General features: G+C 43.5%; 1 protein-coding gene across 6 annotated transcripts in view; it reads right to left on the reverse strand.

The window, feature by feature from the left end:
* Positions 1-15,896, reverse strand: part of Uggt (UDP-glucose-glycoprotein glucosyltransferase) — a 183,484-nt gene that overhangs the window by 54,868 nt on the left and 112,720 nt on the right. For 4 of the 6 annotated variants that reach the window (XM_050187367.2, XM_050187372.3, XM_050187371.3 and 1 more), the window contains exons 15-22: positions 11,108-11,243; positions 10,481-10,609; positions 10,298-10,381; positions 9,615-9,695; positions 8,177-8,300; positions 6,096-6,188; positions 2,533-2,627; positions 252-278 (exon numbers count right to left, since the gene is read on the reverse strand). In XM_050187367.2, coding sequence (XP_050043324.1) covers positions 252-278; positions 2,533-2,627; positions 6,096-6,188; positions 8,177-8,300; positions 9,615-9,695; positions 10,298-10,381; positions 10,481-10,609; positions 11,108-11,243 — 769 coding nt within the window. The remainder of the gene's footprint in view (positions 1-251; positions 279-2,532; positions 2,628-6,095; positions 6,189-8,176; positions 8,301-9,614; positions 9,696-10,297; positions 10,382-10,480; positions 10,610-11,107; positions 11,244-15,896) is intronic. The other 2 variants (XM_050187370.3, XM_050187369.3) reach the window with 1 other exon arrangement.

Here is a 15,896-nt window from a genome sequence, read left to right on the forward strand (position 1 = left end):
AGCAACAGTATTCCCGTTTTTTATCAGTGATATGATCATGAATAAGTTCATTGTATTATTGCACCAGGCACCGCAATGCACTTGATGTGCCATATTTTACGCTAGAGTGAAACTCTGTAACAATATTTTTTTTTTCTTTTCTGGAAGCCAACCAATAGTTCACGGATAAAGAACGAGCAAACAATGTTGTCTGGCTGTGTTAGCAACCGAAACAGAAGGAAAACGCCACAGAAGGATTCAGCCATGCTTACGTCAAACAAAGGGTCTTCCATGGCTGCCTGAAACAAATATGACACATCATGCATGCCTTAGACGAGAAGCACAAAGGATGAGAGAAGGGCAAGAGGTGAGACACGGCTAACTTCAAAGGGCTGCAAACAGCTGAGATTCCACCACCTAGTAATATGGAGCAAACTAAGTGAAAGTTTTCATGCACAGCTCTGTATTACCTTGATTCTAATGTGCACATACTAAAATTGACAGGTGCAAGTTCAAAACAGCATGCACACTGCAAGCTGACACAAAAGTAAAATCAACATTGTTGCCTATCATTTTTCTGGCAGCCCGACTTTTTGATGCCCTCAATTATCTTCTACTTCTTCACAGCACACCCCATTGAGAGCCTTGCACAGCTCCCCATAGGTGTGCTGCCAAAGTTCAACACAGTGGAGCCAACCCTGACCGAGTGGTGGGTGACATGATGCATCAATGGCGAATTGTAATGTGGGTGGTAAGGGGGCCGATAATCCAATCTACTGACCAAGGAGGCTGAGGAAGTTGAGGAAAGATACTGTTCTTTAATTCAAGGCCCCTGCAATCAGTAATGTTGAGTGCAATGTTGTGTGCTTCAACATATAAACATCTGATCTGCATAACGCGACATCCCCATTCTGAGCCATGGACAAATTGGTGACGCCACAGGCATCATAGTGACCTTAACGTTGGATCTTGCACCCTAGTTGGTCACTAGCTAGCGTCATGTGTGAATTACCCAATTGGCCAATTTATTTTTTGTCACCTCTAAGCCATCCTGATTAGTCACCAGATAATGTTACATCTGGTCGCCTAAATAGACAGTTTTATGTGTTTTGTGTGTCAAGGTATTTCACAATGTACTAGTATGTCACTATTAGACAACCCAAAACTCTTCTAAAATCATATCATATACCAACCATATAATAATTTGTAAATAAGGCTTTTGCAAACATTTTTTTGCAATTGTGACCATGGTGTAGTCGTACCATTTGAACAGAAAAACCTGATTGCTTCTCAGTCTCCATATCTCCAAAACTAGGCAATTATCATTCACTCACTCACTCAATCGAGTTCAAAGTGCACATGTATGCCTGAATATTCACCAGTCACTACATCAACTCGTTGGATGTTTGCAGCGTGCTGCTTGATTGCAGCGATGCAGCATGCTTATTGTTTACTGCTGATTCAATGCAACAACTGCCTTCTATACTCACGCAAGATGTGAGAAAAATTTTCGTATGGAGGAATGGAGATCAGCTGCAGCGTACTTTTGTGGGCACATGGTGAACCATAAATATATATCTCAGGTTAAAAAAAGAATTTAAAAAGCAGGAATGCCATGAACTTGAAGGTTCTAAAGTGCCTAAATGATACTGCAACTCTGAGATGTCAAGGTTTGACTACAGCACTCTAGTTTTCTTCAAGTGTGCTGACCAGGCATGTGTCAAAACTAGTGCTCGTTAGAATCAAGCTCATACAAGGACTAACAAGAATCGAGAGATGTACGTATTGAGCAAGCAGTGCAGATTGACAAGGCTGAGGGAGGACGGCAACACATTTATCAAGACATGAAGCCTCTGTTCACTGACCTAGGAGCTGGAACAGTGCTGAAAGCAAGGCAGCGAGACAGAACTGATCAAGCTTGGCACTGCATGCAGAAGCACATAGGCGGCATATAACACAGCTAACACACGAGCATGTTCGCTAAGTACCACTTCATTTGTGAAAAGCGCAGTGGGTATTGGGACTACAGATGTACAACGACTGAAAGAACCTTGAAGTCATTTGAAGGGCACTAGGTGCAGGTGCGAGTACCTAAATATAGCTGAACACTGATGCAAGCAATAACCACACAATGTACACACAACAAAAATTTCCTCAACTCCTCTAGGCAAATCCAATGTATCTAATATTTGCCTCACTGTTTTTAAACAAACTAAAAGCATGAATGCATGTTGATGCAGTTATTTCGTGCACGTTTATGCATGCAACTCCAGCTTACAAATAAAACTAGCCTACTTTACTATAGTCCCAGGCTTGAAATGGGAACCAGAGCACTGAAAAGAAAAGATGCATTATACAGCTGCTCTACTTGGCACCTGTACTGTACCAAAGAAGAAACATAACTAAACAAACGCAACAGGTCAAAGATATTTTATGGCTGAACATGTGCTGCGCTAGCAACACGTAACACACCTTCCAACTATAAATTTGAAAAATAATAAAAGTCATTTGTATCCTATATGCATGTACATACATACATGTGCACAAACTCACCAGATGTTCCATGGCACTGCGCAGCAGGTGCCGCCCCTCCGGTGTCTCGAAGTCTCCCACCACCCAGGCAGTCAGCGGGTAGTACCTTGTCCGGTCTTCACGAGTTTTTAGAGCAAAATATGCGAGGCATGAAAGGTGTTTTGATTACTTGTTTTCGTTACATGGTCAGCATATTCTGAGCTTTACAGTCATTGAAAATTAAAATGAGCACATCGCAACATTGCTTTGCTGCACAGAATAGCCTAGGCACCTCGGACCATTTTCTTCCCCAAAATGTGAAATAGTTTTACCCAGCACACAGAAGCTATGATTCCTTTCAGTTATGATTTGAAGTGATCTCAAAACACCTTTAATTAAGATATAAATGTGCTGCAAAGTTTGCATAAAGCCATATGTCTGACCTCATGCTCAAATACTGATAATGCCCTACAAGTGCGAACATAAAATACATATGCTGCCAGCAGACCTTGCGGGCACGGAGGGTACTGCACTAGGATCTGTACACTACAACAAAAGCCGTCGGTCTAACCTGTAGGTCTGATCTTACGCTCGATTGCCTATAGGGCTCCCAACCTAAAGTCTGCTGACAGACATCAGTGCCACGCCTTCGCCCAGCGGAGAGCCGCGTCACCATTTATCAGGTTGCTGGCACCGTGCAGCACTCGCAATGCTCGTGATCATAAAATTGCTCCTCGCATTGCTTTTGTTTAGCGATGGCTTGACAGTACGGCAGCCAAGGATCCCGGTACTGCTGAGTGGTGAAATGCCATAATAGTGATAAAAACACCCGGGGCCTGCAGCCGCTTCTCAATTTCAACAGCTTCCCAGGTAAATGGTACGAAAAGGAAAGCAGGCAGGCATGGATAAATGGCATCCGCAGAAACAAATAAGTCGGAATGCTTGCTTTAATTCGTGGTAGCATTGTTGCTTCACCTTGTAGCTCAGTCATAAACAGTTTGCTTGTGATGACAAGGATATTGCTGTAGCTCTACTTCGACGTGCTTTGAGAAATGACCTGAGGGCACGCTGATACCGATACCGTGTCGAATTTATCATTCTCGATTTCATTAAAGATGGAGAATACTCCACTGAAATAAAGCATGACCAACCAAATTTTATATAGCTGAATCTCGTTAATTCGAACTTCCAATTTATTTGAACTGACGCTGTGGTCCTGTCAAAGTTATGTGTATTCCAATTGGCGAAAACGCTCGGTAATTCGAACGCGCAAGCATTTGTGACACTTAATCCCAACATACTGCGCTCTGACAAAGCCCTCAACAGCGCACCAAATCATGCGGTGGCGACTCCGACCAGCAGATCCACTGGCAGCCGTAGCCACACCGCGGCAACGCTAGGCCTAGCTACTTCAACGTTCGTTACCTAGCTTCTTGCTGTTCGGTACCATGTTTTCCATTGAAACAATTCGCTGCTGTTAGCAATGGCACTGACTCCATCTTTGTAATCCTCGCCTATGGTTTTGGAGCGCGGAAAGTATGGCGCATTGCATAATGCCGGTTCTCGAAAGTCAGCGTCGTCCCAATACAGCATTGTTATACAGTGAAGCATACCAAAAGTTAGAAGGGGCAATTGTCATAGGACATGGTATGCTTCCTTTAACATGCATGCACCCGCCGTCTCCTATCACAGTATGCGCACCGATACGCCTGATAATTGTACTGGCAGGCATTTAGAGCTATTTTGGACGTGCCTGTGGCGATTTGAGCTCTTGGGGGTAGTAAAAAGGGTGCGTTCATTTTTTCGGACTGCCCGATTTTTCAGACGTTTTCGCGGCTCCTATGTATGGAGTCCGAAAAATCGAACGTTGACTGTATTTTTTTTTAATTATGGGGTTTTACATGCCAAAACTACTGTATGATTATGAGGCACGCTGTAGTGGAGGACTCCGGAAATTTCGACCACCTGGGGTTCCTTAACGTGCACTTAAATCTAAGTACACAGGTGTTTTCGCATTTTGCCCCCATCGAAATGCAGCCGCCGTGGCCGAGATTCGATCCCACGACCTCGTTCTCAGCAGCCCAACACCATAGCCACTGAGCAACCACAGCAGGTATGACTGTAATATATAAATACGTGTGAATAAATCTTGTGGAACTTCCCACTCGTGTGTTAGCTCAGTGCACATGCAACGCTGCAGGTAAGCCCTCCATTCAATTAGCTTCCTTTAATTTGAGCTTTTTTTCATTCGAACAAATTTTCGGGCCCCTTCGAGTTCGAATTATTGAGATTCAACTGTATTTACTTTGCTATACCCAATAATTCGTCATATCCATGTTTGTTATATCAACATTCAACGGTATACATGCACTCCTCCTGAGCCAAAGTATATAGACAATAGATTTCCCGATAAAGCTGATTTTCTTTTACACCGATAAATAGAACTTGAAATTGAAGGCTGCACTCCAAACTTGGCAGAGTAAGCTTTCCAGCGCCCACGTATATTTCGTCTGAATTACCGATAAATTCACTTTCTTCAGCAAGCCTCTAGTCCACATACTTTTGCTCATTGTGCTGTGATTACCTTGTGGGACAGCAGCATTTTTATTTTAACCCTTTGAGGGTCAATGACGTAAAAATACGGCGCCGTGAACGAAGTCCAAAATGGTCGATGCCGTAATATTTACGGCGCTGTCTGTACGTTTAAAAAGCGCGCCAATTTCCTAACTTTTTCTTTTCGCACGCCTGCAAAATTTTTCTCGCACGCCTGCCTCTCTCGGTTTTCGTTGCACGGTTTGTTTTAGCGCTAGTTCGCTCCCGTGCATCTATATAGTGCATCTATATAGTATCACTCGCGCATTGGTGTGCACGTGGGCGGGTGGAGGTTTGGGTTTTGTTCCTGGGGCAGTTTCGGCTTCTTACGCTTATAAAACTGATGCCTATCTCGTTACTAATCGCTCCAAGGGTGACCACTTGTTTCTCGCTCGTTTAGCACTCACATGGGTGCGCATAGGAAGGATGCCGCCGTGCATGCGTTTCCGTTGCTTTTTGGAGACTCAAGAAAACTAATTGCCTCCGGTTGGCGATAAGATGAAGATTAGCGGAAGTTTGTCACACGTTTTGCTTCTTTGAAGGGCACACAACCACATAGTTTTCTTGAGCGAGCATAGCTACGCAGTTCGATTACGTTATGGATGTACATAATAGTGTAAGAGCAGGAACATTTGAGTCTTGTGAAATATTCTCGCGTGCGCATTTTGAACTGTAGCCTTGAACTATAACAATGCGTCAAATTTTCAATTCTTATAAGTTTATTTCCTTTTTTATTGGGTTTATTCATGAACGAAGAGTACACACATACCAAAGCAATATATTTTTTTCTCACTTTACGGTCACCCTAGAAAAATTACGGTAAATGTTTTTCGAAATAACTCCCTAAAAAGAATTGGAATCTGCAATAAAAAGATCGACCCTCGAAGGGTTAAGGAAAGCTGTGCAACGTGCTATGACAGGTGGCTATCCAGACATTGCCGAACCAGTTAAGAGGTGAATACAGCTCTTGTACAAGAAAAACAGCTGGCTCTTTAAGTGCGAAGGAGCCTCACCTTTGGGCAGTACGTACAGAACCTGCGAAGCAAATGTGGCTCCCATGTCTGGTGGTGAAAGCGATGCAAAGTCGTCAGGAGTCAGTCCTACAACTGCAATATTAAACAGCAAACAGAGCACTCAGTGTTTATGCAACATAATGCAAAGCGGGCATAGACTTCATTTAACAAGTGAATAACAAATTTTATTTATATGTATGCAGCACACAAGCACCAGCTAAGGACTCTCCACCTACATTTCATTGTGATAGCAATTATATGGACACTCCAAGCGCATTTCTGCTGTTGGCGTCGCCGTCGCCGTGAGGTTCCGTATGAAGTCCAAGGGCGATAAAACTGTCGCCGTGCACCATATGCTGTATGTGCGAGTGAAAGCGTGCGAGGATGAGCTGGCAATTGTGGCTCATCTACGGCCGTGCACGCCCGCCCGGGCTGCTGTATCTTGAAAGCCATCTGCGACAAGGACACGTTCCAAGTGCAGGGAGCAGCTCGTTTCCTAAAGACCACTTGGCATCCTTGTTGCAAGACAAGGGTTCCTTTACAACTCCTGCCATTACGAGGCACTGAAATGAACACTCAAAGTGAAAGTCCTCTTAAAGAGCTTTGTCAGAGTTTCAACAGCAGGCACTTTTGTGTACCCAAGAGCTGCGACAGCAAACAGTTTCGATGAAACACCATATTTAGTATCACAGGTTTTGCACAGTTACACCGTTGAAGCGTATACTTATAACGTGCAAAACACCAGACATGCAAAAGGACACTTATCAAATGTGCTTTGGGAAAGAACTGAGAGCTGAGCGAGTTGGTAATTACTGTATTTACTTGTATATTGATCACGCTTTCTTTTTTTACGCAAATTCAGGGGTGCGACCATTACGCGAGTTAAATTTCCTGCGAGAAGAAAAAAACGTTTTTTTTTCATCCTGCGTTTGCTGCGGGATGACAACAGGTCAACAAATAGGTGACTGCCACTGTGTGTAGTGTGGGACACCAAAACAAAAATGCTACTTAGTATCTGCAATAAAGCACAACTGCCACCTGCACTGCAGCATGCTCTTTCCATTTACTTTTTAGCAGTTTTGGTTTGCAAGTCCTGCAGAGTACTATTAGCCTATAGTTTAACTTGAAGCCCCTCAAAACACTGTCATGTGAATTCAGTTAGAAACCAATTCAGTTAAAAACCAACATGAACGCATCAGTTGATCCGTTCAGAACATTAATGTCTAGAAAGGTACCAGCATGACAGAAGAAAGGACAGTCAGCACTTCACAATGCTTGCTTAAAAGCCCACTGACGTTTTTTGTTTGTTTGCTCCACATCTGCTGTGTTTCACACCATGGCTTCTCTGTAGAGCCATTATCCTATTTGCTTCCAACAAAGCAAGCCCACAAACTGCCTACACATTACAGTTTCATACACAACCGAAGCAGAACTTGTGACCTGTTGACAATTTATTATCACAGCCAGTGCCATTGCCAGTGTCATCAAGAGATGACAGCACGACAAGTTTCTACAACATTCCATGTACACAAGCTATGATGATGCATGGACACACCAGTTCAGTTGAGAAAAGTCATTCAAGATAGAAGTTATTTTACCAGCATTGTGTCATATGTTCTTGGCATTAAGAAGAGCTGTGTATAATAAGACAATGTGGTGATATGGTTGTTGAGCCGTGGGCCCCAAACCCATTGTCAATGATTGTGGAATGATCCAAGGAATGTGGAATATCAACTGCAATGACTTGCATGGAGGACATGCTGTTGTTCATAGATAATGTTAATGAGATGTCTCAAAGTGCGTGTGAATAATTTTCCATGAAAATTTTGAAGGTTACATATTTTTTTTTTCGGATAGCAAGAACTGTAGGCATGCTGCTTTTTTTTTGTGATAAAGATGGGTGCATGTTACTTTCAGCTGCAAATTATTTTCTTGCTTTCAACTCCCAAAAACTGTGTGCATGTTAGATTCGGAAGGGAGTCAGATTTGGGCAAACACAATAAATGACTGTCAGGTGATCTACTGAGTAAGACCAAGACACCACTAACAGCGGTATGCAAGAAGTAAAAGCCTGAACTGACCAACTCGCCCAGTGAGATCCAAGAAGTTGGTGCCTGGTGCAAGGACTCGCTGGTTAAGCCGAGGCATGATGTTTGGCTGTTCCATCAAGAAGTCCAGCACATCCTTGGAGTCATTCAGCTCCCCCTGAAAATGCCAGTTTCACGACACGTCAACCAGGCAGCACATTGTGCCAAACGCACTGAAAGACCAGTCTGATCTGGCAGGGCAATCAGTCAGACCTGTCAGCTGGGTCAGGCTTCCCAAGTTAGCGCAAAAGTTGGAAAATCATCACGTCAGTCTCCGTTATTAATCTGTATAATACTTGTTCAAGCGCCCATAAGCTACACAGTTACAGGTGCAAATGCTTTAATGCAGCTCTTGGATCGTTCATATTTTTTTTAACACAGTGTGAAGAAAGGACTGGATAAACACAGCCCCGCCTTGCACTTTCCTTCTCTTCCATGCGATATGGTGTACTTGTTAGTCAGTGAGTCATAAAAAGAAGAAAAAACAACAAAAAAGAGTCAACCACACTGTCCCGGCCGCCTATATAAGCAATGGTCTCAGCAGCTCTGCCAATGGTACAAGATATATAACCTGACATCACTATGGGCCTATTTATGTCTCAATACACAATACTGCTTGCAAGAGAGTGATGACGCCATCTTACTTTAAGGGTACGTGGGGGAAAGTAAGTTTCAGCACGCTCATCCAACACATGCGGACATACTGCCGCATGATGTGCTTGTTTTACTTTTTCTCGTCACCACTCACGTGCGGTCTTATCTTTTTGTTTCGAAGCGTGAGTTGTCATGTTTGCCTGCACTGTTATCTCTCTCTCAGAGCGCATAGTGAATGCAACGCTTCCAGCTTCTGCATGATCACTGCGCTAGTTTTACTAGCAGGCAGGTTATAGGCAGGTTGAGAACTTTCTGTGTCATGTATAAATAGCGGCCAGCCAAGAGCCACTTCAGTTCGGTTCTGATTCAACAATCGCCGACTATGCTTGCTACTATTCTTACCTAGTGTTGCTTGCTCCCTCAACACAAGTTTGCCAAATCAATACTTCTTTTCTCTACTGATTATTATTGGTACTGTTCCTCATTCTTCACCATCACACACCATGACAACACAGCAACATAAGAATTTATGAGGAAGTGGAACTTGGACCCCAAACCACTATACTTCACACCCTTGCAGCTTCCGTCAACACAATTTGGTGTGACAGAGTATGTACCTAATTGGAGCTAGCACTTTACATAAAAATTATAGGGCTAAGAAGTGCGACACAGTAAGTACCCAGTTGGGGCTAACAATTTGCATAGAAAGCACAGAGCTGAGAAGTGTGACACAGTATGCGCTCAGTTAAAGCTAACACTTCGCATTAAAAATACGGGAACATGTGCAAACAAACAGAAGCAGACAAATAATTCTGGGACTTGGGATACACAAACTGACCTTGTAGACACTCTTCTGGATCATGGGAGTCTGCTTCATGATTTCGGTCAGGACACCTTCTTCGAACATGTCTGCATTTAACTGCAAATAAAAAAAAAAACAGCATGTCACAAAAAGATGAAGATGGTAAGTTAGAGAGTGGAGCTGTCTATATAACATCGATTAACACGACAGCACCTGGGAGCCAAGAAAACTGTTCATGGAAACAGAGTGAAAGCACAGATGAGACATTGTGCACTGTTCATTACTGCATAAAAACTGATGTCATAATGGATTGCAGGCTCCACATGGGAACTATGCAGCCATTTTTTAATGTAATTTGCTACCATGCAAAGTTGCAAGCTTATTCATTACAAAAAAACTTTTAGCTTTAATAATGGTGCACTTGCATTGCAAACATCCACAATCTGATGTTTGTCATGTGAATTGTGTTTGCGAGTGTTTATGACAAAGTTAAGCCTTATTTGTTTATTTAGGTACGATACGATATCACTGTCATTCTCTTCTCAATACAAATCATTGTCTCATACATAAATTAATTCTATAAATCAATAGAAAACAGTCAATTTCGCTCTATGCCTTCCTTGACTTCCTACAATTTAAGAAGGAAATGCCATGCTGAACATTTTTAAATATTCGACGCTGATAGTGACACATATCGCATGACAGAAGTGTCCACTCACATGACTTTGCTTCAACAAGACGCCATTCAGGAGTGCCTGTGGAGTGCCGGTGATGCCTGTCTTGTTGATGAACTCCCAAGCTAACTGAAATGCGGATGGGTGAAAGAATATGAAATGTGCAGAAAAGCAAGACACGGGAGGGGGGGGGGGGGGGAGGAGAAAAAGAACGGTTCTCTGTCACACCTTGCGTCCAGTGTCATAGTCCGAGTCCTCCCCGAAAACCATCTCCAGGTCCTCTCCAGGAAACTTGAGCTTGAACTGAGCGATGACCGTCTCGGTAGTAACGGGTCCACCTTTGCTTACTGCATATATCTGCATGAAGAGATTTATAAGTTTAACACTCAATGAACATTGAACTGCAGTCACGCCTAGGTATACGTATCGAACTCGAAGGGGTCGTGGAGTAGTTCAATATATCAATAATTTGAAATATAAGATATGCCTACCCGAAGCTTATCTAAAACCTCCACACATCTTGCACAGTTTCCCGTCATCATGTTGAACGCACAAAAGTTTACTTAATTTTTGGACACAAATGCCCCAAGTCACTCGCACACTAGCATTGCACACTCCATTCTTTTACCTGTCAGGTTACCTGACAAATTCGTTATTGTAAACCAATGCTGCAGAAGCTGCTTGAAGACACCCTCAGGGTTTGCCTAAACTGTCGGACAGATCATCCATTTCAATAGCATGCTACTATTGACGGGTGGACACTTCAAAAGGCAAGAAAAAGAAAGAGAGAGAGAGAGAGAGAAAGAGAGATATGCTGAAATAAATACAGACAATCAGAAGAGGTAAAACTCTCACATCAGTAATGAAGGACAGTCCATCGTAAGGCACGGTGTTCTGACTGATAAAGTTGAAGGCATTCAGCATGGCCACACCAGCGTCCTCGTTTCCTGTCACAGACATGTTGGGGTTCACGGCAAACACCAGGCCTACCCTGGAGAATGAGAGGACAGTGAGCTGCATTAAATTTCTCTTGATACACACTGCACCACAGATGTTGAAAGCTTGGTTAGTGGCATTGTGAAACATGGTTTCAGCAGTAAGCAAGATGAAGACAAACACTGTGGGCAGCACGGTACAAACATGGTGCTCTGCAGTTTGAGCCTATGGTGCGCGGCTGGGCCTGCCCTGGGAAAATATGCCACTCAGCCGTGGAAGTTGGTGCCTTGACACAATCAAGTAAAAGTGCTGCTGTCCACTTGTCTGCCTAGTGCCCGTCTATGGGAGCATCAGCTGGCCATCTCATTCAGAAGCCACAGCCCTTAGCCTACAACACAAACATGCATGTAAGCAGTGATGCAGTAAAGCCAGTTGATTTCTAGTGCCCGTCCAATGATGTAAGAAGACAGGAGCGGCGACAGGCACAGGCGGTGTGTCCAACAAACATTCAGTTACGCTAAGCCCCACTGCAAGGGGCAGGACGTCTTAATGGCCAGTCACTGTGTTGTTTTTGCTGGGGCTTTGATGGGAGCGTCCCCTTCGAGCGTTGTTTTTTAAAGATTTGTAAGTTTCTTGCTATAATTTTCAGCAGCAATAGAACCATCTAGCACATCTATTGTTGCCATTTAGTGAGTGCTGACATTGATTGTGCCCTTGAGAAGTTCTATTTTGGTCTTTTTCACGCTGGTGTAGATGGCATTTTGTATTGCACCCGCTGTGGTTGCTCAGTAGCTATGGTGTTGGGCTGCTGAGCATGAGGTCGTGGGATCAAATCCCGGCCACGGCGGCCGCATTTCGATGGGGGCGAATTGCGAAAACACCCGTGTACTTAGATTTAGGTGCACGTTAAAGAACGCCAGGTGGTCACAATTTCTGGAGTCCTCCACTATGGCGTGCCTCATAATCAGAAAGTGGTTTTGGCACGTAAAACCCCATAATTTAATTAATTCTGCATTGATCTTAAAGGGACACTAAAGGCAAATACTAAGTCAAGCTATAGTGATAGATTAGTGCTTAAGAATCTCTAAGGCATCAATATTATCGCGAACAGCGCCTCAATAATCGAGAAATTGAGGTAAATGCAGGACATGATTAGAGACTCTCCCGGGACATTCAAGTACTTGTGCGATGACGAAAGCACTCCTCAGTTTAATTCTGTCACTAGTACTGAACCACTCGTTGCAAAAAACATCCTTGTATTGTATTATAAGACAAAATAAAATGCTACTTGTGCAGTTCTATTTCATTTAGAAAAACGAACTCAATGAAATTACCCTTGACAATGATGTGGGGCAGTTGAAAGGCACTGTTTTCGCTCAACTCTGCGCTGCCCACACTTTCGCGTTTCAGTAGTTTCATTATCGCGTAGTGCTGTGCTGGTTTTGCTGGCTTGTGAAACTTGCACAAACTGCAAGTAGCAGAGAATTCAGCTTCCATGTGATGTCGTGGGATGCCCGACCAGTCTACGCCACTTGACCAAAAAGCAGCTGTAGCTGCGAATCCACTGCTCTGTCTTGGCTCGGTATCGCCACCTGTCGGGCGCCGTTTTACTCACAGATGGCAGCAAAGGGTGTATGCAACGTCACCACTCCCCCGGTTGGGTGGCGGGAGATTTGAATTTCGAAAAAGGTATTCGGACCATTCAGATGTAATTTTCTCGTAAACTAAGTCTTTTCTGGGCATGAAACAAACGTTGCAAGGTTTCTGGAATGGTACTTAAACAGTCCACATCGACTTAGTATTTGCCTTTAGTGTCCCTTTAAAGGGTCCCTGAAATGGTTCAAACAAATTTTGTAGACACACAGGGTAGCTACAGTAAATCACTTGCACCACCATTTGCGTGCAGCATCTAATATTAAGAGAACTAAGGATGATTATAAGTTACCCTCCTCCATAGCCATGTATTTTCTCCTCAATTCGTTCCCCAAGTGATCGGGGCTAAGCTCCGCCTTCACTGGCTCTGCGTAATGATGGAATGTTGTGTCATCTGCATCCAGTTGTCGTGGAGCCAGCATGCGAAGGCTCTCCAACCTCTGTGCCAGCTGCCTAGTAGCCAATCCATAGCGAGAGCTATCAAAGCAGTGCGCTTTATGAGCATTTCCGGTATTCCGGTAACTACAGGTGAGCTCGACATTTCGATGGTTGGGTGGAGGCCTAAACTAAAGCCCTTCCACACTACTATTGCTGTAATGAAATAGCTTTAGCATAGACATATGTGAGCGGCCTGATCAGTCTGCACGGTCCTGCCACCTGGTGGTGCAAAGCTTAACCAGCCAAACAAAGACCTACTATTGCTCTAACCAAACATAAAACATTTCAAACATTTAGAAAAACAACATGCTACCGATAATGCACCTGCCAAATATTTATACCAGCAGCAAAGTAGAATAAACCTGGTTACTGCTATATTAGTCCTGTGTTTGGTTGAGCTCTGTGCCACCAGCTAGCTGCATCGTGCAAACTGTTCATATTTGCGCCTCCGCTCATCCCGTGAAATGCACAGGCCCAGTCTGCTTACGATTGCGTTTACCCGAATACTGGACGTGTGAAACACCATTGTGGTAGTTAGTAATCCTCCGACGTATAAAGTGACAGCCACAAACTCGTAAACCCTGGTTCCGATCGGATACCGCCAATCCGATGCACTGCAGCCACTCTGCTCGTCTGCTGCCTTGCAGAGCGACACAATGTTGCAGCTTGCAATATTGCCAGTCACTACATTTGCTGCCCACAACGTAACAAGGGCGAACCATAATGGTTGCGAAAAGAGAGATTGAGACCAACACAGACCGCGGAGCTCTTGCCAACACGGAGCATGTTGCAACACAAGCAGACGACACTTGCTGTGTGCCGGAAGTCTAGAGTGTAGTGATAAATTGTCCTTGTGCATTTTCTTCCTGTTACTTTATTTTTTTATAGAAACAAATTAACTAACATTCCAACTATTACAAACAATATTTGTTTGCCATAAAGTTGGAAAAATTATTGATGAAGCATCCTGGGCAACCAATCGGATAGCTCGCCCTATTGGCGTCATATGGTCACCTCGCATCACCTGGTCAGGTGCAGATGAAAACTGAGCCGAATGGCATACTGCAATCGGTAGCGATGTACATTTTTAAAACCTTATAATAAATTACATGCTTTATACGGAACACTTAGATGCATCAAATGATGACCAGAAGGGCCTATCCTAATGACACAGAATGTTTCTACAAAATCGTCACAATCATTTCAGGGTCTTGTTAACATTTTGAGCTGCAGTTTTAGGAAAATGGTACCTTTAAATGATCATTTGACGCCTTCGAAGCTCTTTTATTTTGCTGTGACTTCTGACTGCCAGTATGTTACATTCCTGAATGCTAGTGTGTGTGTACTTTGTTGGTGAGTGACAGCAAAGCAACAAGGGGTAGACATTGAGAAAGTAAATTCAGAACTCTTATGTTTAGCACCACTTTCACAAGACAGACCAGGGATACCTTTGGTGTTGTCTTGTGAACTTGGAAGCACATTTTCTGCTGTCATGTGTAACACATCTAACTGGAATACTAGATGTTCACGGAGGCCTCGCTAGAGTTAGGCTGTTTCTCAGGCAAGTCCTTTGGCTTTCCTGTCGCAGAGTGCTTTGAAAGGCAACTTGATCAGTTAATAAAAATTGTTGCAACTATGCCTGTTCTGCAACACATACTCGATGGATTGTACATGTTGCACAACAATGTTTTTCACCACGCTCAGAAGTCCACATCTTGGTGAGAAAATGAGGATGGAAGTGCTTTTAGCAGACATAGTCCGTTGGTTGAAGTACAGACTTTTTCCACAGTTGCAGTCAGCTTCTTTTTTTTTTCAGCACCCAAATTTACACTTTTATCGCACGAAGCATAGTCGTTGTTACATTGTGGCAGGAAGCAGTTATTTCCCATGATGATGTGAAGTCATTGATGACATAACATGTTTTGACAGGCATACTAAGTAACCACCTAGTCATTGTTGCCACTTTCTCAATGAGGGAAAAGCAATACTTTAATTACTCGCACAGCACTCCCTCACGAGAAATGCAGTCACATCATGTTCGTTTAAATCATCGCAGGTATGCAAGAAGCGGCCAGAACAAGAAACATCCCAAATGTAATCAAAAGGTATAAATCCCCTACAGTTATACTAAACCACCATGCAGCGCACCTATAAACAATGTCTAGAGTGCAGTCAATGTTACAAAAAAGTATTTCAGTAGGTCTGAAGAAGGTAAGAATAGCAGCGCGATGAGCATTCCCACAAGAAGGCTGTGCGCTGTCTGCTTGAGCAGACGACACGAGCCTCCGTGGCGGAAAGAATGGTTGGCGACGAAGGAAATGAACAAGAAATTGCACACTGTGAGCATCATGTTCCATAGAAACTTGTAAATATTCCTGGTGAAGATCAAAGCTTGTAACATAAGTTTTCCAGCTCATTATTGTCATGCAAGCTTCCATTACCTATTGAAACCCCAGCGAAACCAACAAAGTAACAGGCCACCAAGACAAGTGCTGCCCCTAGCAGTGGCGAACATTTATTTAAATCCACTCCCCATTGTGGCGACTTGCTCTTGAAGCACCTTGTTTCGTGTACTGTGGCCCATCATGAGCAGTTCATGTTTATATGTTTGTCTTGT

This window comes from Dermacentor andersoni, chromosome 2 (assembly GCF_023375885.2).
Source record: "Dermacentor andersoni chromosome 2, qqDerAnde1_hic_scaffold, whole genome shotgun sequence".
Lineage (NCBI taxonomy): Eukaryota > Metazoa > Arthropoda > Arachnida > Ixodida > Ixodidae > Dermacentor > Dermacentor andersoni.